Here is a 23,886-nt window from a genome sequence, read left to right as displayed (position 1 = left end):
CCCCTAGTTGCTTCTTCCTCTCTGAGCGACGAGGTGATAAAGGCTTGTTACCGGCTTGGGGCCCAGGAGGTAGATCCACGGGAACTCCCAGACATCGCTGGTCTGGATTGGAGAGAGGCCCTCTCTAGATGTCTGGACAGCTTCATCCCGTGGCACGCCATGTCACGATCCGAGCTTCACGTCAGCCACGTCCAGCCAGAGCTTCACGTCAGCCACGTCCAGCCAAAGCTTCACGTCAGCCACGTCCAGCCAGAGCTTCACGTCAGCCCCGTCCAGCCCAGAGACCCTTTCACCGCTGGTTCCGTCCAGTCAAAAGACTCCTTCTCCGCTGATTCCGTCCAGCCCAGAACATTGTGCTGACTAGGGCTGTCACTTTACGTTCGAAAATCGATTGCACAGTCGATCGGACCAACCAACACAAGTTTCGAAAATGAAAATAGGGAATCGATTTTAACTGCCTTTTTTTTAACCAAAAATGTGTTTTAGGTAGACAGATTAATACAGTACACAGAACATGTAGGATGTTGGAAAATAACAATGTCTGTTCTGTTAACCAAATGCTTTTTAATATTTGCTATTACCTCAGTGCAAGTGAACAAGCGCGCAGTTATTTGTTGCTTAGTGACGTGTGTGTTCAAGCAAGCCAGAAATGCGCAGATTCTGCCCAATACGCTGTATTTAATATATCATGAGGACTCACGAGTTGCGTATTTGCGCTAAATCCACGCAGATTTGGCTCACACGAACTTCCCCAGCAAAGTGAGTAAACATAGAAACACGCCAAATTGACTCGTGATATGACAGCGTAACCCGCCAAAGTTCATTTTTATCCGAATTTGGCGGGTGTTAATTTCAATCCCTTTTTGTCATTGTGCAAAAAACTTCACGCCGATAAATCATCAGAAATATTTATAAGACTTGTGCGCGTCTCAAGCGCCCTCTTTACGTTCGTCCTAATGCCTGTTATAGTTGTCCGTGGATTTGCCAATATTTGGTGTTGAAAATGGAAACGTCTTTAGACATGGAAAAATCGATTTTACAATCGATTCAATGAACACATATGTCTCAAAAATCGAACAGGATTTTTTCACAAAAGTGACAGCCCTAGTGCTGACCCAGTCACTCTCCCCATTAATTTTTTTGGGGGGGGCCATAGACCCTTGCCGTGGACGCCCAAGGGCCCACAGCCACCAGAAGGGTCTTCCCCGCCGTGGCCGCTTGAAGGGTCTTCCCCGCCGTGGCCGCCCGAGGGGTCTTCACCGCCACGGTCGCCCGAAGGTCCGACTGCTCCGCTGTGGTCATGCCCACAGCCTGCTCCGCCCTGGACCCCCGAGGGTCCAACAGCTCCGCCCTGGACGCCCGAGGGTTCGTCTGCTCCGCCCTGGCCAAGCCCATGTCCTGGTCCGCCCTGGCCACGCCCATGTCCTGCTCCACCTTGGCCACCTGCTCGTCCTGCTCTGCCCTGGCCGCCTGCACGTCCTGCTCCACCCAGGCCGCCTGCAAGTCCTGCTCCGCCAGGGCCGCCTGGACCATCCTGGAGTCCATCCTACTGCACCCGGTCCGCCTTCCAGTCACGGACTCCAGGATGCCCACCCTCCCACCCCTATTCTACGCCGTGAGGTCACGCCTACTGGGCGGGGGGGTAGGTAATGTCACAGTCTTCGTCTGCACCTGTCTGTCTTGGTCTTCACTACACTACCCAGAATCCCTCTTGTTTCCACACCTGTACTCACTCCCTCAATTACCAGCCTGTTCATCATTATCTTCATCCGTGTCATCTGTCTTCACCTTGTTATGTTTGATTTGTATCTGTATTTAGTATCCTTCTGTCTAGTTAGTCTTGGTCGGTCGTTGTCTATGTTACCTGAGTGTATTCCCTGCCTTCATCTGTTTATTGTTTTGTTTAGAAGTAAAAGTGATTGTTTCTGGAAATCCTTGTCTCCTTGTGGTTCCTGCCATACACACACCGTGACAAAATGCAGATTTAATGTCACCAAAATCAACAGATATGAGCTGCATTTTATTGATCATCAGCTAATTTAAAAATCAAAAACCACAATAGGAGAGAGCGGCAACAGCATTGGTAAGATCATTTTGCTTCTTTTAATTTTAATGAAGATGATTGTGTGTTAAGCATCTACGACTTCCTTTCACTTTTTTTTATATAGTTTTTTTATATAGTTTTTTATGATATAGTTTTGCAATAGTTTGCTCATTGGCTTGACGAATAGATGCTCAGCTGCTCATCTGCAGTGATGCGTGCTCCAGTAGCGCCGTCATATCTGGCTATAACATGAATTATAGCCTATAACACGCTCTCACACGTTTATTTTTTAGCATTGTTGGGAGGAGTAAAATTACATATGTGGTTTCAACAATCAGATGCATTTAGACTTGACCAGTTTCGTCTGGAATGCGGCCCAGACCACCTCCTGATGTGGTTTGAGCAATCGGATTTAAATCCGTCTCGAATGTTTCGGAGAGCATTTACATCTGGTCTTTTCACAATTGGATAGCTATCCAATCACGGAAAGCGCATGAAGTAGCCAGGTGTAAACAGCCCCTAACGGTCTAATCCTTTCTGCCATCTCTCGGTCTATACCGTGATACAGCCAAACCCTATTTTTTATCTTCAAATACACAATCATAAGGTCAAAGCTTGTCAGGACCGATACTAGAGGGTCCCGCAAATGACAGAGGTGTGAGGGGCACTAATGAATGCCGAACTGTCACTGTGCCCAGGCCTGGCAGAATGCCGACACCTCACAGCAGCTCAAAGCTGTCATCCACGGAGCTGCCATGCCCCGACACCTGGGCCCGCCACCTTCAGCTGCTCTGATGAGTAGAGAGACAGGGGCAGATGGCAGTGTTGAACTGGCACAGGGTTACGGTGTTTGGAGCAAAGCTGCACGCCCCTGCAAAACTCAATCAGTGGGCTTGATCTGGCCGATCCGCTGGAGATTTGGTTTTCCTAACGTAATTGGACCCTCTATATCCTAGAGATCAACCAAAAGCATGGAAACAGATACTTAACACTATACTCTTATCATGCTCACTAATGTTGCATTTATTTGACCAAACCTACAATAAAAAAACAAAAAAACTGTAATTCTATAAATATTATTACAATTTAAATTAACTGTTTTTGGTAACACTTTATTTTACAATGTTCTTGTTAAATATGTTACATGTACTTACCATAGTAATAACAGTAAATTATGCATAATTACATGCAACTAACCCTCAACCTAATCCTACCCTAACCCTATAGTAAGTACATGTAGTTGCTTATATTACTCAGTACTCAAGTATATAATTACGCTGTAACAATGACACCTTAAAATAAAGTGTAACCCTGTTTTCTATTTTAATATTTTTTAAATGTAGAAGGCAAAGCTGGATTTTCACCAGCCATTCAAATATGCTGATTTGCAGCTTAAGAAACATGTCATGTTTCATTGTGTTTTCCCCTCTGACCTAGTTTTCCCGTGGGTTTGATTTACTCATTAGATTCACCTGTTGCCCATCAATTTGCTTATTAGTTCTTTTTGTTATCTTCGTGTATTCATAACACCCTGTGTTCTCTCTCAATCTCTGTCCATTCTCGTCTATGTTATGCTGAGTAAGTGTAAGATTACTGTCTGATCTCCAGAGTTTGTCGTTAAATACCATTATTACTATTCTCCTTCATCTTCGTAAGTTTTACACTATACTACCAACCCGTGACAAAACATTTCTTATTATTATCAATTTTGAAAACAGCTGTGCTGCTTAATATTTTTGTGGAAACCATGATACATTTTTTTCAGCATTATTTGATGAATAAAAAGTTTTTAAAAAGCCTTTATTTGAAAAAGACATTTTAACCCTATAAATGTCGTTGCTGGTTGTTTTGATTAATTTAATGCAGTCTTGGTTAATTTCTTAAAAAAAGAAATACAAAGCTCTGTCATGAAACTCTAGATGGCTCAGGCTAATAGGTCCTTAACTCAAACTGCTTGATATCACATCATTCTCTATAGGGCACAGCTGATTGGTTCCTGCTGTTTTAGTAGCCAATGAGCTCACTGCTTAGCAAGTCATACTTGCTTTGCAGTATTAGCAGCGTAGCAGATCTATTCCGCCAAACCAAATATATCAACATTGTCATACCCATTTCCGTGCCAAACACTCAGGGCCAGATGTACATTTGCGAACGCAGCGTTAATAGTGCCATGGCCAAGACGCAGAAAGCGCATGATGTGAAACCGCAGTGTGTGTTATGTACCAAACCTGCAGTTTATCAGGTAATCAGCACCCGTCCCCACCCATTACACCGTAAATTGCGCGTATTTAAACGCAGACTGTGATATTCCCACTGCTGATGCTATGACTGTTTTAAATGATCCTGATGCCAATAATTGTAATGTAGCGAGGAGTTTAACAACTGCTGGAATGGAATGTGAAAACTGAGTCGGAGATTCGATGTACTCTTTGATTTCTTCCAGTATCTGTAATATTGGATATCTGCTTAATCTGTAACGCTTAAAGGGATACTTCAGCTCTGGGAAGATGAATGTATGTTTAATAGTGGTCATTTATATAGTAGAAATGTGAAATTATTTTTGAAATTGAAGCATTCTAGACTGATAAAAGGCAGAAAATGTATTTTTTACTCATGTGGCTGAAAGACAACAATTCCCAGAATGCACTTGCTTTGCTGGCCTTACGAGGCCAAGCCACTCCCTAACCACGCCTACCGGTTACAGGCGGCAGTATCCGAACAATTTCTCCACACATTCTCTAGGCTAATACATACTCTAGCAACAGTAAAGGTTTATAAAAAGAACCACAACCAATGTGAGTTATAAATTTTAATTTAAAAAATAATTAATATTAACACTTTTACACTTTTAAGAGCTTCAGCTGTTTCCTTATATTCATTCACAGTATTGCCCGTCAGGAGCTGAATATCTCCGTCTGATATTCTGGACAACACAGGTGGGCAAAACGAGACGATAGCCTTTACTATGTCTCTCGCCTTGCAGGACCCATTCCATAAAGTGACGGTAGGCTGTTAGGCGTCGGCGATATTGTCTACAAAACAGTAACGTTAAGCACAACGTTAGCAATGCGAACTATTTGCACATACAGTATGCCATCATAGATGTAAATATAACAACAATAGCGTAGCTGACTATGCGTGAAGAACATTGTGATAATGCAGAGTGTCCAAACTCTGTTCATTACGTCTTAGTAAAAAAAAGAAAAACAAACCAAATACTCACTTTACACTAAGCCGTCCGTTTGTCCCTGCGGGCTTTGGCTGGCGTTTCCAATTTATCTCGTCTAGAAGAAAATGACATCGCTGAAATTCGCGACAGCCATAGGACTCTCTATCTGTTTCCATAGGCGCACAGCGAGAGCACTGACACCACCAGTCCGCCCCAGCTCGAGTCTGGCCGGGCTTGAGTCAGGTCTTGCTCCCCTGCTGCAGCAGCTGCTCCGGCCGCCTTTTGTTCCTCCATCTCCCGAAACTGTTCGTCGCTGTATTGCGGCTCGTACAGGTAGCCGCGAGCATCAGATTCGCGCAACAGATATTCAAAATCCCCTTCTGCCATTTCAACTTCAAAACCTCGTAAATCGTGATTAGACTACTATACAAACTTTCTACACAGAGCAAGAGCCTGTTAGCTTAACTTCTACAGAAAGATGGCTGACACTATCTTTTCACTCTGTGAGTGAGATCCTAGAACTAGCTACTAGTACTGGCTGTAGTTTTAAGCCTCTGGACCAAAAATCCTCCGATGACGCAAAATGACGATTTTTAATAAATCTCTCATATCAGGGGGATATAAGCTTATACGATATAAGCACGGTAATTCGAAAATACTACTGGTTTTCTACTGATACAAAGCTTAATGCTAAATCCTGAAGTATCCCTTTAATGATTTCATTTTAACTCAACTGAAAAAGTGGGATTCTTGTGGCAAAAATCTTTTCAGCTCGTCTCTTTAGCCTATGTCTTCATCTTGCTCGGATTACTGCTGCCATTTCACCAGGAGGCATATGCCAGGAAACCCGCTTCGGAGGCGGAGAATTTTCAGCGTAAAATAGAGATGCACATTCACCGGCTTTTTCTGTACATAACGCGGAATACATAATTAGGCGCAGTTTACGCTTCCCCTCCCATCTCTTTATGTGACACTCCCACTTGCCCCTTGACCATCCCATGAATGCATATGCATGAAACGAAAAGCGCATTTTGCCATTTTCAGTTCCCGTGACAGGCAGTCTACGCTTACATCTCGGTGCGTCCCGTTCGTACATACCTCACCATGGTTTATGCGCACTTTGCGACACAAATATGCCTGAAGTGGGCGCAAAAGCATTAGTACATCTGGCCCTCAGAGAGTTGTCACGACAGACATTCAATTATTCTATTGTTCTACTTTGAACAATTACTTTATTGTTATGGTTATTATTAATAAATGTACTTGAACATCAGTACTTGAACAACAGTGTCTTTTCTAAAGGAAATAGGACACTCCATGCAATGTGTTTGGGCTTAATCTTGGTACAATAACTGAAAAACATGGCTTCTCGTGCCTTTACTGCTTGGCAAAAAACAAAAGCAAAAAAACAACTAGAATTCAGTTGTGGACTATAAAGGATGCATTGAATAGTGATGGAATATGAAATTAAATCACACTGCCCACAAAGTTTCCTGTTTTAGTTATTGGCAACATCTCTGCCAAGCTGACCAATATGGTAAAAAAAAAGAAAAAAGATGAGACTTGAAAATACCAGTGCCCCACTGTCTGAAGGCCTAATCTGACAGGAGAGCTCTGGCCTGTTAGGCCTCTATGGGTTTAAATTAGATCAGTCAGATGAGCAGATACATGCACAGCATGAGAGATAATGTTGTGTATAAAACCTGCACCTTTGGGATGCATAGTACTACAAGCTGCACATACATGTCCAATCCTTTAAGATTTAAATCAAGCTATACTGCAGTATTCGGTCTAATGCAGTATTTTTCTAATACAGTAAAAAATATTTTTTAAGTGTTTCTGAAGTCACAAACCAATCACGTTAAAAGCGAATTAGCAGGGGAGTCTCGAAAGATGCCATGGTTATACCGGTATATTTTTTTGTTGATTGAAAAATATTGGGTAGATTTAGCAATATAGTGGGTGTATGATGTATATTATGATGTTATGATGAACTATATGCCTTTCTGTTGTTCAAAGTGTTTCTGATGATTGTTAGTAGGCAGACTGAAATGGCGAATGGGAACATAGCTTGTGTAACATTAGCAACTCATTATTAGCTGTTTGATAACATGGACAAGCAAAACGCTAATCATATTAATTTCCGTTATGCGTCAAACGTTGTAAAGAGCAATACCATTGGCGGGGCTAATTAGCATATTCATGGAACCACGTATACTAATTGAAGCAAGGGTGTAGAGTTGCATTCAAGCTATTATAAGGCATGAATACTTTTTTCACGGGAATAGATAGATAGATAGATAGATAGATAGATAGATAGATAGATAGATAGATAGACAGACAGACAGATAGATCGATGGATTTTTTTTACAGAAAGGTTAGCAGAGGGTTCTTGGTCTTAAAGCGTCTGGCTCCAATGTTTTTCTTTGCACTATGATGAAGGAAGTCTTAAATTATAATGATCATTGCTCAAAAATTTTGAGGGGCCAAGGGTCTATGTACACCCCAGTTATAATAGCTGCTACACCCCTGGCCTTAGGCCGGGGACACACTGGCTGTATTGCACAATATTGCACCTGTCAATACAGAACAAAATATTCTGTAGCCTATTTTGCCGTCAATACTGCCGACGTTGTCTTTGCTGTATCAGTAGGCTATATATTTATGCTTAACATGAAGTAGGCCTTCCACAACTCTTCCCATATGTCGAACAAGGGTGATCCAAATCACGTGACTTTTTTTCTAGCAGCAGCAGCGCCGTGTCAGACACGTTTCTGGTGTGCAAAGACATGGAAAACGCCACGCAACCACCACGCAGCTGACACGCAACAGAAGCGTCACGCTCACGCCACGCAGCCAGTGTTTTGCTGGCCTTACTGCCCACCGCAAGTGCAAACACAAAGCAGAACACATTTTAGCAAAGTGTTGGTTCCTTTGCAGGCCTTTGAGAGAGTGAACATGCGACTCTTACAAACAAGTCGTACTTTTGCTAGTGGTTGACGTCTGATGAGACTCTGAATGGATTCGTGACTGTAATAGGGGAGCTATTGAAGGAGACAGCAGAGAGGTAGTTTCACCTGTTGGGTGCAAAGACCACCTGGAGGAATTGAAACACAAGCGATTATTTGGTCCGGCTGCAGTTGCAGCTTGTCCCAAGTGTTTTTGTTCATGTCCCAAGTGTTCTTGTTCTCTATCCTTTCTTTTTTCCCCACATGAGCTTATATATTTCCTCTCTTTTCGAGCTTCCCCTGGCAGGATTATTATGCCTGAAAGCATGATGTCCCATCTTGTGAATCTATTTCCTCTACTCATTGAGCAAACACTGAAAACCAGCGTCATCAAAGCCAGGCAATCAAAGGGGACTATAAGCTATTTGTGGGGCAGCGCATCTCATGCAATGCAACTTTTCCAGTTTTCTAGTTCGAAGACTTGCAATTTTACATTTAAAGTACCTTTCCTCTTGTTTCTTTTTTTCTGGTGCCACAGAGCATGCAAACACTGATGAGATAAGTCGCTTATTTCAAAATAGTATACACAGCACCGGTGCAAATTACTGATTCAGCCTTTTAAAAAAGGCATTTTCTACAGCAAAGAGCAATTGGACAGCAGTTACACCCAACAAGGCATTAATATAGCCATTTTAAACTATTATTGCACTTGCATGCTTTTCTATGGAACTTCTCAGTAATTAACATGATCGTGTTGACGTGAAAATAACACATTTCTTTAGCAGCATCCAGTTGTGTCTGGGAAAATATTTCTGTTTTGATTCCTGTTGTTACTTACAAGGGTTGAAAACATTTATTCCCCTTAGTCGCTCAATATTAGTGAGTTGTGGCCAGTGTTGGTTGTAATGCGTTACTAAGTAATTCATTACTGTAATTTAATTAATTTTCCCTAGAAAAAGTAAAGTAAGGAATTACTCTGTAGTTTAATTACAGTTACTTCTTATGTAATGGCATTGAATACTGTATAGACTTTAGAACAATTCTTTATAAAACAATAGTGGATTTAGCATGACAATTTAACGTCCATTGTCCACAACAATATTTGAAGATTGTTCACAATCTCCCCCACTCACAATTTCAACCCGGAAGAAATATTCTAGAGTTCGGTATAACTAGAATGATGTATATTTGTTTTAAAAATAACTAGGAAGTATCTATTTTAATGCTTCTTTTGTATTATTTTAAATAATTTTAAGTAATCTTGAGGCCTCCTTGGAAGTTTATTGAGTTAAGAACCACTGTTTTACAGGAATTTTGAGCACTTTTCAGCTATAGTAAATCACCATAAAGATCAGCAAATCAGCTTAGTTTGGTTTAAGATGTTTTTAGTGCTTTCTGTCACATTAATGTTTCATGTTTTGAAATTCGGTGAAATCTGTGAGACTTATTTGATTTCTGCCAAGTTTTCCATTGTTGCTTCTTAAGAGAAAAGAGGAAAATCTCGTAACGCTGCTCAACCCATAATGTCGTAGACTGTACAGAGAATCCTTTACTAAACTATAACTGATTATTATACGCTAAATATATAAGTGGCTTATACTTTTTTTCTGAAAGCCAAACGTTTTAGAAGTCATAAGCGATGTTTTAAATTTAAAGCAGGTATCTGCTGTAGTGAATAATAGACGACAGCATGACTCAGCCTCGTGCAGAGAGAGAGTTAAAGGAAACTGAGCAGGGTGGGCGGCACACTGCATCTCAACAACACGGCTTTTAAAAGTTAGCTTTAGCCAAGCCAAAAACAGATATGGCAGAACTCCATCTCAGCCCTTGAACCAGAGCTGAGCAATTAAATACCCGGTTGGTATTTTTTCCCTTCAAGCATGTCATTCCAGCGATTTAAAAAAAAAAAAAAAATACAGAAACATTCAGCCAGTCTTTAAATGTGCACAGCTTAACACCGTTTATGACTCAATGTGTGCTTACACGGTCCGTAACCTTTTCAAGATAGATTGATTGATTTGAGGAGGTTTGTACAAAGCTTGTAAGGATGTCTTGCTTGCTAGATGTTATAAGGCTGCTTTATGAGAAAAAGACATAGTCAAATGAATCAAAAATTGTGTGTAAAACTTATTTTACCTACATTACATTCCATCTATCATGGTTAAAATAATTTCATTGTAAGCAGGTAGTACAACGTTTGAATCTGGCTTAGGTTATGTCCCAGTCCTTTCTGCATTGTTTGTCGCTTTACACTACCATCTCCAATTAAAGGTAAAAAGTCCATGGTATATACAGTATATTATAAAAGATTATATGTAGAAATTATAAAAATTAATTATTATAAAATTTTATAGGGTTGTAACAATATATCTTTATATTAAAATGTGACGATATGTATTGGTGATGTGAACGATATGTAGCGCTATAGAGTTAATTTGATACAAGAATCACCTTATTGTATAACCTTACGGTATAGTTCACCCAAAAATGAAAATTCTGTCATCATGTACTTACCCTTATGTTGTTTCAAATCTATGAGATTTTCATTCATCTTCCAAACACAAATGAAGATATTTTTATGAAACCTGAGATTTCTGTCCCTCCATATAAAATCCCCTTAAAGATCCAAAAACAGGTCATAAAGGCATCGTTTCAATAATAAATCGAGCAGTTTAATCTCCTGAAGTCTCCTGAAGAGACATGATCGCTATATATGATGAACATATTTACTGATCAACACACATACTATAGTAAACACGAATGTTCAAATGTTTGTGCCATGTATGTGTTTAACATAATTCAGTATTCAGATTTTCAGCTTTGGTGTCACTATTTGCCCTGTGCATTGGAGAACAGGACCAAGTCCAATCCTATTCAAGTCCACCCCATAATACTACATTTTAGCATTTTTACTTAAAAAGTATCTTGATACGTATCAGAGTTCAGTATTACAATAGTATAATGGCATGAGTGTATCGTTACACACCGCTACAACTTTATAAATATATGAATTTTTTGTATTAGTATTGTTTTAGTAATTGTAGTGCTTTTCTAATTATCGTTTAAGTATAATTTTTTCTTCTAATATTTAACTTCATTTCGATTAACGAAAATAATTTAATAGTTTAAGTTAACAATAACAACACTGCTGAACACTAAAATGTATGTATATAATATTTTATTTAACATAATATGTTTGCATATACAACAATATTATACTATATATTATATATATATATATATATATATATATATATATATATATATATATATATATATATATATATAATTTTTTTATATATATATATATTTAATATAAATCGTTTATTTAAACAAGGATTTTTTAAAACACATATATGCATTTGTATTAATTTTTATTTTATAGACATTTATCATTCAAGAAAAGGCAGTAATTATATAACCAATTGTCATTTTTAATATTACTGATATACTATTGTAGTGTTTATTTTGAATTAGCTTTTATTTCTATATTTTCAGTTGAATTTTGTTTCTGTTTTAGTATTTGTAGGGGTTTGTAATTTTTTTTATATTGCTTTAATTTATTTTTATTTCAGTTTTAGCAATTGAACTTATTTTATTTCAGTTAGTTGCCAATATTTCTAATTTTCATTTAAGTATACCTTATTCTTCTAATACAGTATATTTAGCTTAATTTAAATGAACAAAAAACAATTAAATAGTTTTAGTTAACAATAATGACTCATCTGAACACTAAAACTTATTTATATTTCTTATTCTATTCTTTTGTTTTTTAAACAAGAAAAAAAAACTCAACTTTAGTTCACAATCATGACCTCAGTTTCCTGTTTTGAGCAGAGTATTCCACCCCCTCAAGCGTGTGGTTCTTGTTATAATCACTGAATCACTGGCCTGCCTCTCAATCCATGATTAAAGAGCAGTATTGAAATCGTACCCACACTGACCCAGACGTAAACAGTTGCTTCAGAACCGAGCAGCAGAAGATCTGTGAGAGGCATTATGATGAATCATGAACGGCCTCTTTATATCACTTATTTTTGTGAGGTTATATACAGACTTATTTTTCTCTGAATTGTTGTGGAAGTACATTCTTTTATGTATTTTCCACTGGCATATAATAATACTGTGCTCACAATATAGTCAGTAGTGTATTTTTCCTTTGTGGCAGTTGTTTACCTTTTTAATGTCACATGATATTTCCCCGATACTCCAAGGTACATGATCATGTCATTACAGTGTACTCTTTATTGTTAGGTTTTACATTTGAACCGTGAATTTGCATGTGCTGACATTCTGAGATCAATGCTTTTCCGTGAAACGGAAAGAAAAATGTCTTTCGCTTAAGGAGCGCCGAATTAGAAAATGCAAATGTTCTCACACATTGGCATGATTATTTGGTATCTCTCTCCCAGACTGCTGTTTTAAATTTTTCATAAACTCTTGCACAACTGGTGCCAAATTAAGTTATTTCCTAATTCATTAACTACCATCCGCCCTGTTCAATTTGCACTGACATTTTTCTTCACATTGCTGAAAGATGACCTTTTAAAAGAGCAGCTCCTGAAATATGCAGGTGGCTTTGCACAAAACACCAAAACATTTAGGTTTACATTGAAGGGATTTATCAGACTCTTATCTGGTGTGATTTGCTGAAGTGTTTTGGTTTCTTTTTTTGAGATTGCTGCTGTGGTCTAAAGAAAACAGGTGGGGAAAAAGTTTTATTTTGTTAAGATTATGTTATTAATGTGTTATGTTGCATCATTAGTAGTACACAAATCTAGTTGTAAAATCTTTTTGAAAGAAGTCTCCCTGCTCACCAAGGCTGCATTTATGTGAACAAAAAACACAGTAACTGCACCAAGATTTTGATCGTGAATTAAAATTATAATTTAAAAAATATGGCAAAGCTGAATTTTCAGGATCATTACTCCAGTCTTTAGTGTTACATTGTCCTTCAGAAATCATTATAGGCTTATAATCTGATTTGCTTTTTTTTTGTCAATGTTTAAGTCTTTACTGTCACTTTTGATCAATTTAATACATCCTTTCTGGAAAAAAAAAGAATTTCTTTAATAAAAAAAAAACACGTTCTCCCTAAACTTTTGAACCGCAGTTTGCTGTTTATTAGTCTATTTCAAATACTGTTCTGAATGGTATGCGACAAGATTATGTAACCTTACATCTAATTTTATTTGAATCAAATTCTGTGCCAGCAATGTAGCCTATGCATTATTCAGCATAAGGAAATACCAGAATGCATTGAAAAACAGAAATGTCAATTCTAAATATAGTTAATTGAATATTAAAGAAAAAGTACACTTGTAACCACTAGGCTACGTCACCCTGAGTTGTGTTTTTTTAACTTTATCCAGGCATCAATAGATTTGTTCATAGCAGAGGAAATTCATATGAATATCTGTCCTGGTTGAAGATCAGCTGGGCTGCAGCGTTCTCCATGTGCTGCAGACATTTTATTGCTTACACTGGGCTGTCGGCCAACACTGAGTTGCAGTAATGAAGATGAGACCAGGCTAAGGCCTGTACTGTGGTAAATCTCTTGTCCAACATACAGGAATAAAGATCTAGTGTTTTGAATTCACAGATTTGTCATTATCTTAAAGGGGTCACATGATGAGCAATATCATTTTCCTTGATCCTTTTGAAAGAAATTAGTTTGATGTACTATGAGGATTTCCCCAACACAGAACTCAAAAACACTGATTATTAGGGGCGTAATGATACCCTCATGTCATGATTCGATACATACTGTATCACGATACTGAACTCACAATACGATATTATTGCGATACTCCAAGACCTATGTTAAAAGGTTAACAAAAAATTGACTGTTGATTAAAATGCTAAATTTGGTATTACATTAGGGGTGTAAATGAATAGGCTTGGACTTGGTGCTGGTAACCCAATGCACAGGACAATAGTGACACCAGAATAAAAATATTCATGATTCTGAAGCTGAAAATACACAATTATTTTAGATGAATATTCTTGCACTGTCTCTGATTAGATATATTTAAAATAATGTTGGCCACATTTTACTGGTAACATATGGCAAATGACATTTGGCATTATCAGGACGCACAAATATTCCCACATTGCATTATTATGGCGCTTTTCCACTACACAGTACCAGCTCGACTCGACTCGCCTTTGTTTGGTTTTCCATTGTGTAAAAGTTGTACCTGTACCTGCTTTCGGGTAATTTTTTTTGAATCACCTCCGGCGAGGTTCTAAGCGCGCTGAGGCGATACTAAAATGTGACTTGAAAACACTGCAGACTGCTGACTGGTCAGAGAGAATCGTCACCATTCACTGCGTCATCATTGCACGTGCCAGACGGAGCTTTTTTTTTCAGCAGTGTTTCGTTTTGCTGCACTCAGCCTCTCCTGAAACAACGTTTGTCTTCTTCTTGCTGTGAGAAATAGCCACATCCCGAGGATCAAACACACCATACACTCGATTTCCTCCATTGTCCTGTGTGTGTGGGGGTAGCGGGTGTGTGTCGCGTAGTTCCTGTGGCGTCGCCATGACGACCAGGTACTATTGTGGAGGTACTATCTGTAATGGAAAACGGAGCAAAAAGCGAGCCGAGGCAAGGCGAGTCGAGTTGAGCTGATACTGGTAATGGAAAAGCACCATTATACATTGTATTCAACATTATATAGTACTGACACTAATCACACATCTTTTCCTCACACAGATATGTTATTTTGGGAGAACTATACACAATACATATTGTCACTATTCACAATACACATTGTTGTATTTTTGTAATGCGATATATTGTGACACAGTATATTGTTACACCCCTTATCGTAATTAATCTACAAAATCGTCTTTTTTGAACTTCACAACTTTCTGATATCCAACAGGTTTGTCAATGCATGACTGTTTGCAGTTATATGTAATTGATGATTGTGCAGACATTTGGCTTGATTGGTCATGGTGAGTTAAAAGGAGAAATCAGTAGAGATGTTGTTATTCCTAAACGACGAAGAGTCTGCCAAACCTTGTGCTAATCCTAACTGTGAGAGGCACCTGTTGCTCTGCATATCCCTCTAAACAATCCCATTGTTAGAAATGAGCAGCTGAAGTTTATTTTTAACAAAGTGCTTGATCGTTTCAGTCTGACTTTATCCATTTATGCAGTATATTTCAGCTTGGATTGTTTTGTGATTCTGTCACAATGTGCATGGCTTCGCAAAGAGGCTTTTATTGAAAGATGAGACAGTTAAAAACTATTTTGGATCCAACAGCTAAAAGTAAAGTTTTTCTTAAAGGGACAGCAGCAAACAAACAAACAAACAAACAAACAAACACACACACACACACACACACACACACACACACACACATACACACACACACACACACTGAAGGCCTTATAGCGCCACAGAGATTCTAGCTTGTGTTAGAATACGAAAAACATTTTAGCACAAAAAAATGACACTTCAGTAAGCTTCACCTTTAAGTAACACCCACAAAGACGTGCAATTACATAGATTGACTTATGCAACACATTTTAATAAGACTCCGTCAGAAGCTCTTGAGGCAGGAACTCCATCAGAAGCTCTTGAGGCAGTAACTGAATGGTTGAATTGCTATGAGTTTAAAATGAAAAACAGACTAATACTCAAAGGCTTCAGAAAGAGTGTAAGTGTGCGTTTTTGAGTGTGTGTTGGGGGTGGTGACACTTTAAAGTGCACAGCAGCAACAAAACCCCTCCCCCTGCATCAGAGTGCTTGTTGCTATGGTGACGGGTTTTGGCAGCCAGCAAAGCTTGTTATAAAACTCATAAGAGTTTCAGTGACCCTAAGAATACGCCAGCCGTCTAGTCAAAATAGCTTATTAGAAATTAGTTTATAGACATGCATCCATCACTCCGGCCATCTAACAGCTGTGCGTATCTCTAAAGAGCAGATCTCTAAGGAGGGAAAAAAACTATGTGGTTGCTAGGATGTTGCTTACTGGTCCAAGTCAAAAAAAGACCACACACAAGATGATATATTTTGTTGTCTCTTTCAATGTAATTCTAAGGGATTTTTTCCTGTTTATGCAAGCTGCACAATTTTAGGTATCCGTAGCATATGTCGCATGATCCTTCAGAAATCATTCTAACGCATGTCCTAAACAGACACAATGCGATAAGTTTCCAGCGACACATCAGACGCGACACAACTATGAGATGACAAAATCAATTAAAAATCACAGCCAATCAGAACAGAGTGTGGGCGGAGTCTCTGCAAGCACTGCATTCCCAATGAAATGGATAAGTATATAATCAAATTCAAAATATTATACCATTTTAATACTTATAAAAATACACACTGACTGACTGAAACAATCATAGAATATACTTGATTTTTCACCGTTTGTTTCCTTTCATTTATTTTCAAGATCTGATGGCTATTTTCTTGATGGCTTTAAAGGCCACACAAAAGGATATTTAAACTCACATAAAACATTTTTAACAATAAATGAAGCACATAATCAGTAGCTGAGATTATCATTGTCGCACTGCATGTCGTGTTCCAGCTGGAACATTGCAGACATCGAAACGGTTCCTAAAATAGAATTGTCACATATTGCCGTTGATGCTGGTTAGGATAAAAACTCTTATTATCGTGGAAAAACACGTGTTGCGGCATCAGTCACGTCTGGGTAGGACAATGTTATATACTAATTTGTTGCTCAAGGAACATTTCATATCAATATATCAGTGTTGAAAACAGTTGTGCTGCTCAGTTCTTTTGTGGAAACCATGATTTTTGTTTTTTTGATGAATAGAAAGTTAAAAAGAAAAGCATTTATTTAGAACAGAAATCTTTTGTAACAATATAAAAGTCTTTACTCTCACTTTTGATCATTTAATGCATCCTTGTTGAATTAAAGTATTTATTAAGCATTTATTTAAATAAAATATCTCATTGGCTTCAAACATTTGCACTATAGTTTGCATTTTTGGCAGTCATTTTATTGCTGCTTATTTTAAATAAAAGTACGACCTTTGAATCATTTAGCCAGATGTAGCCAGTTTACCAATAACAAACTTATACGTTTTCTCTACTTAGGAAAAGATAAGGGCTATTCGTTCCTTTTGAGTGCTTCCTTCAATGTATTATTTGATATATTTGAGTCAGGCTGAAACAGATCTACCCAAAGGTTTCAGACCATGGACCATTTATAACCATATTTTGCACAGAATATATACATAGAAAAAAAATGATATTACCACTTTTGGTCAAATATGGATGCCTAATATGATTTAAGTTGAATTACAGACCTTCAAATACCAGTTCTGTGATGTCTGTTTCATTTTTTTTCCTTCCATATCATGGATGTCCATCTTTTTTATAACCAGTAGATTTATTTTAATACCCCATACCGCATATCATGCCTTCAGCTTTGTTGGTTAAAAGCCATTTACAAGTCCCAGACCACCTCTTTGTATTGAATTTGTTGGCTTTTAAAACCTGCAGTCTTTCATTGCGTCTACTGAATTTGTAGACGGCGAACTGCTCAAGTTCTCTTTATTGATTTGGCTGAGCGGCCCCTGCAGCTGCTCCTTTTCTCTCAGCTCCTCTTGGCAGTGACGGAGACTCTCTCTGATTTCCTGTTGCATAAAGTCCTTCTCTCTCATGTTAACTCTTTCGTTAATGTCGTGTTTGACAGAGCGTGTTCACTGAATTATTATTTGTGTAACACGTTCATTAACTATTAAGGTTTACAGGCTTTTTATTCGAGTGCTTAATTATTTTTAGTATGTAATGTTCCGTATTTGTTAGTATTTTACAATATTCTGACAGTATTTGTCAGTATTACAGTTCTACACAAAAAAATATTGTTCAATTTACTTAATTAAAATGAGCTAAACCAACACAATTGCTGAACAGTTTGCTGGTAAGATTTGTCACGCATTTATTTGCTCAAAATATGTAATTCTTCTGGTTACCATTGTGCTGAAGAGTGGAGTTTATGATTAGGTGGCTACATGTATGATTCATTACTCGATGAGCAATAGCTGACAAACGTGTCTAAAATTAATCAACTAATTTCCTCTAACCACTTGCCTTAAATTTGAGTAAAATCAAAAAGCTATTTTATTTTATTCTATTCTATTCATATTTTAAGGTCAATATGAAATCAAATTAACATGCTTCTAGTCTTAATGTATTGATTGGGTATTGATTGAATTTGCTTCACGTTTCTTTCTTGTCATGAATCGCTGATCTGATCTTTTTCTCAATAAATATCCAGTTTCACTCAGAGTTGCCACATTTTGTAAGTAAAATGGGTTGTAACCTTATTTCATGTTGATTTGTATTGATTCATGTGTTCACAGGTTAATCGTAAATACTATCCCTCTTTCTTTTTATCCCCCCTCCACAGAAACCTGTCCAGGAACCCTCTGATGACACTCTCCTGGCAGCTTTTTCAGCACCTTCAGCTGGTCGAACTGTAAGTTCATCCTGCATTGGTTAACAGTATTTCACCAAAGTGAGATAAATCACACACAAATCACAGTATAAACACACCAAGCAATAATTCCTCAATCTATGATAGATCTCAAAACTCTCTCTGCATAGATTTTCTGTGATAAGCAGCAATCGCCTGCCAAATTGGACTCTGAAACGCAGGCTTGATGCTCAATTGGATTGCTGTGTTCATTAGAAATGTTTTCAGCACGTTCCTGTTGATTAATTTGTTTGTGCACCCCCTGCTCTCCCCCCTCGAATAGACTTGTGTCTCTGTCAAAACAAAACTTCTCCAGTGATGAAGCAGAAATACTGTTTATGTCTGTGAACAGTGGAGTTGCTCGTGCTGGTTAATTAAGACATGGCATTGAAATGTATTGGTCTTGTCTGCTGAGAGCCTGACCTCATTTTCTTGTTTGTCATGAATATTTGCGCAATCTACATGTATATAAAGTGATGAGTTTGTTTATTGATTGTGAGCGACGACGTGGTGCCGTCGTGTTGTGTTTAAAATGACAAAACAATTCAATTATTTTTCATTTGACACGTCCTGTCCTCGTTCTTTGTTGTGGCTGAACACAACTTGCAGAGCCACTGACATATGTCCTGCTTAATTTTTTATTACGCACATTTTTGGCCTTTCATTTCAGAATGTGTTAGGGGATTTCGACTGTGTGCAGTGCTGTCTTTTCCTGTCCTTGCTGATGTGGATATTGTGGATGATGATATAAACAACGCATGTCATTCGTCCAAATGTGTCCTCTAGAAAATTAGAAATGAATTGTTAACTGTTATGGTGAATTAGGCATATTTTCCAGGTGGGGTGCTTTAGAGATCATTTCAGCACAGTTCAGTGCTGAAATGTAAGATTAAATTCAGTACTAAAATATGTGTTTAACTGCATCTAAACATGCCATTATGAGCCAATATCAAAAGATTAACTTGTCTCATACTGTTTTGTGTAATTCTTTGATTTTGGGTAAATTACAGGAATAATCTATGGAAGCATGTGTATGCCTAGTTTACATCTTACAAATTTGAACAATTTTTCCCGTGATTCAGATGAAAGGAAAATCAGAATTGCGGTGAAAAAAAACCCCCAACAACTGTGAATTTCCGAGAAAAAAGTCAAAATCGTGACCTGTTAACTCACATTTCTAAGAAAAAAATTAAATGTGGCCGGATATAAACTCGCATTTATGAGTTTATAGCTTGCAACTGTGAAACAAATCTGAATTGTGAGATAAAAAGACGCAATTACCTTTAAAAAAAAAAAAGTTTTATTCCGTGACAGAAACAAGCTTCCATAATAATCTGTAGATGTCAGGGAAATTATAATATTAAGACCTGGAAAATTTGTGGAAATATTATTGGAAATTTTGAGAAATACTTATTCCAGTCAGCTCTGTTGTTATTGTTTTGTTATTGTTATCGAGTGAAATCTCTGGTATTATTAAGAATCTTTATCTATCAATGATGAATGACTGTGAAGTGAGTATTCATAAAGAAATTCACTGTTGTAATATACAAGATATCTTTACTGCCACAAGCATCTCCAAAACAATGACCCTATACTGACAGCTAAAATTAAACAGGACATATGCGAATGCTGTTTTTAAATTTGCAATGTTAAATGGTTAGTTACAAGACAATAATTCCAGACATTAAAAGGGATAATTCACCCCAAAATGATAATTCTGTCATCATTTACAGACCTTCATATTGTTCCAGAAGAAATATATATATATATCTTGGTTGTTGTTTTCCATACAATGGAAATCAATGGGCTCCCATATTGTTTAGACCCCTACGTATTTCAAAATATCTTCTTTTGTGTTCCGCAGCAGACAGTCTACAGGTTTGGAACGACATGAGGGTGAGTAAACGATGACAGAACTTTTATTTTTGGGTCCTTTTAAAAGTCTGGGATTATTAAAACAATATTTAAGATGTGTCCATTTGAAATGATGTTTCTGAGTTCTCTTGCTGCTCTGTATTATCTTAGACTGACATTCACCACTGGCATGATGTGTCATCAAAATGATTGATCATATGGTTAAACTACACTTAAAATGAAAATGAAAGACTGCATTGCAATAAATCCGACAAAGTCATTGTCTTCAAGGACACTTATAACACAAACATACTTCATTAGCATAAGTTCTTAGTATCTCCTCTATCAGGGTATGTACTTCCTTTTTTTACAAAGGAAGTGACATCAAGATGGGCTGGTGGTTACAAATTATAGCTCAGTATTTTTTAGACTTTAGTTTTGACAGGATGACTTTGGATGAAATGACGGTTCCTTTTATTAAAAAAGTATATGACAAAAAATATGTATTTACTTTGCTCAAAGGGTGTTTTTTTCACTTACAAGAACCGTCCTTTCAGCAAAACATTCATTATTGCCAATTAAATTCAAAAAAATTAAATGCAGACATTTTCCCATAGATTTTGACTAATGTAGAAGCAGATAAATATTTATAAAAAACTCCAAAACTCCAAGCGTCAAATGTAAGTAAAATTAATTTTTAGTCAATAGGTAGTTGGCCTGTACAATTTGTCGTAAAGGATTAGTTCACTTTCAAAAAAAAAAAATCCTGATAAATGTGAATAAACATGAACGACGCTCTGGACAGTGCTGCATAATCACGAAAGTTTAAGCCTTGCCAATTTAAATATTCAAGTACAAGAAGACGCGAAAGGGAACTCAAGACAGCGTGCAAATACTAAACTGAGCTCTCTTTCAGGTCTTGTGCTTAAACTGTCAAATTCACCGAAAATTTACATAAATGGCAGTCTGTCAAGTTTCCTTGTAAACATAGACAGTTATGGCTTATTAAACAACAAAAGACAAAGAAAAAATCACTCAATGCTCTTGAATAACTTTTGTATCTTCGATATGGATTAAATAATGTTTATTTCTACAGTTTTTGCAAAATCGGTTTCATGGTTGGTAAAAAAAATATTAAGTACATTTTAGGCCTGGTTATGTAAATACTATATATATTATATATATATATATATATATATATATATATATATATATATATATATATATATATATATAAATCAGAATCAGAAAGAGCTTTATTGCCAAGTGTGTGTGTGTGTATATATATAGATATAGATATAGATAGATAGATAGATAGATAGATAGATAGATAGATAGATAGATAGATAGATAGATAGATAGATAGATAAATTCAAACTATTCTATATAAAAATGCTTTTAAATTAAATGGATGTTGCATCTCTGCAATGGAAGAAAAGGCAAAGAAAAGAACAACTGGATACATTGCATTTATTATCACTGAATATACTTTGTTACCAAACAAATCTAAACTTCACTGAACAAATTGCATGTATTATGGAGAATAATGGAGTAGATTGGTATCAGTTTTGTTGCTGTGGTGCTGTAATAATGGTGTAATCTTCAAAGCTTGATGAGATTCACAGGCATTATTGATTTTCAGACTCAGTGAATCCATCCTAACAGTCATTGTAATGTAATATCAGCCCATGGGTTTGGAAAACGAATTTAGACTTTATCCTTTAGTACTGGTTCTCAACTGGTAGGTCACAGGTATGATCTGATGACAGCTGGGGAAATACATTTGATTGTTCATTTTTAAATAAATTTTTTAAAGCAATTTTGAAAGTATAAACAAAAGGAAGCTGGAGCGCTGCTGGTGTCCCTTGTATCCTCTGGTGCTCTTGGAAGGGTTTAATGTTAATAAAAATTGGAAAAAAATCCAAGTCTAGGCACTCAGTAGGTTACAAAAGTAAAAAAGCCTTTATTATTTAATCGAGGGCTAAACCATTAAAAAACACCAACGCGTATCGGCCCACTGGCCATTTTGAAAGTATGTTGGGTCTCCTCCACTTAATACAAAATCTGGATCCGGAAGCAAAACCAGTTTAGACCAGCTGCTTTTGAGCACCTCAGTGTTTTGTTTTATTCTTCAAATGGAAATTATCCCATTAGATTCAGAGGAATTTCTTTGCGTCTTACAATTTTATTCCTAAATAGCTTTCAGGTGCACACACACAACTAAACCTCATCAGTGTGCATAATCATGTTATAGGCTGTCAATCATCGTTGATGATAGTCAGGCCCCCCCGTTGGCCGCCGCTGGTTTATTCCTGGCAGCGTAAATTATACTTTTTTTGAAAGTTTAAGCTCAAAGCATGTATAATTACGTAGAATAAAAAACACATTTTACCTCCTTAGTTTACTTCATGAAGAAACAGTTTCACATTTCTCTCAGAATTACATTCTTTACATCACTTTGGCCATTCTAACTGTCAGCTCAATCCATGTCGTACAGATGCATTTATTCCTGTGGATGACCTGACTCCTGGAGGTTTGCAGAAAGGGATTTGCAAAATAATGAAGGGCTCTGAAAACATACAGTAGTGTATTTCCTAACCCGAATATACAGATTAATGGACTAAAGTTTCACGCTGAGATCAAAGCCTGTGGGTAATGATATACAGTTCATCATGTTGTGAGCGCCTCATTTTTCTTTCCATTCAGCTAGCTACTGCGACACTGTTTTTCAAGAAGTGAAAAGTTGTATTGTTCCAGTAATCAATGTCCGCTCAGCTTTGTCAGAAATCCCACATACCCATTTGTCAGCATAATGTGGAAATCCTGGAAGATTTTATTATTTTTAGAAGAGAAATTCTATCATATATTTTATGATATTTAAATATTCAATAAATATAAAAACATGCTATGTCATGTCAATAATTATATTTTCTATGCACATCAAATAATGATGCACCCAGGACTGGGACTATATTTTGACTACCGTTGAAAATATATATACATTTTTAAAAGAAGTCTCTAATGATCACCAAAGCTGAAAAATACAGTAAAAACAGTAATATTGTGAAATATTATTACAATTTAAAATAACTGTTTTCTATTTTGATATATTTTAAAATGTAATTTTTTCTTGTGATGTCAAAGCTGAATTTTCAGCATCATTACTCCAGTCTTCAGTGTCAAATGATCCTTTAGAAATCATTTTAATATGCTGATTTGCTGCTCAAGAAAGATTTCTTATTATTAGCAATGTTGAAAACAGCTCTAGTGCTTCACATTTTTTTTGGAAATCTGAATTGGAATATACTAAAAACAAACCAAATAACTGGAAGCTATTAAAACCTGCCTTCAGAGAATGCCTTTTTTAATTGTTTACTTATTTTTGCATAAACTTTACT

At 37.0% G+C, this 23,886-nt stretch overlaps 1 protein-coding gene across 3 annotated transcripts in view; it reads left to right on the top strand.

Moving 5' to 3' along the window:
* Positions 1-23,886, top strand: part of ntrk3b (neurotrophic tyrosine kinase, receptor, type 3b) — a 142,448-nt gene that overhangs the window by 46,036 nt on the left and 72,526 nt on the right. For all 3 annotated transcript variants that reach the window (XM_077228012.1, XM_077228011.1, XM_077228013.1), the window contains exon 4: positions 18,569-18,637. In XM_077228012.1, coding sequence (XP_077084127.1) covers positions 18,569-18,637 — 69 coding nt within the window. The remainder of the gene's footprint in view (positions 1-18,568; positions 18,638-23,886) is intronic.

This window comes from Siphateles boraxobius, unplaced genomic scaffold (assembly GCF_051911475.1).
Source record: "Siphateles boraxobius isolate OS27281-9 unplaced genomic scaffold, OSU_SipBor_1 130, whole genome shotgun sequence".
Lineage (NCBI taxonomy): Eukaryota > Metazoa > Chordata > Actinopteri > Cypriniformes > Leuciscidae > Siphateles > Siphateles boraxobius.
This window is presented reverse-complemented; position numbering and strand designations above follow the sequence as displayed.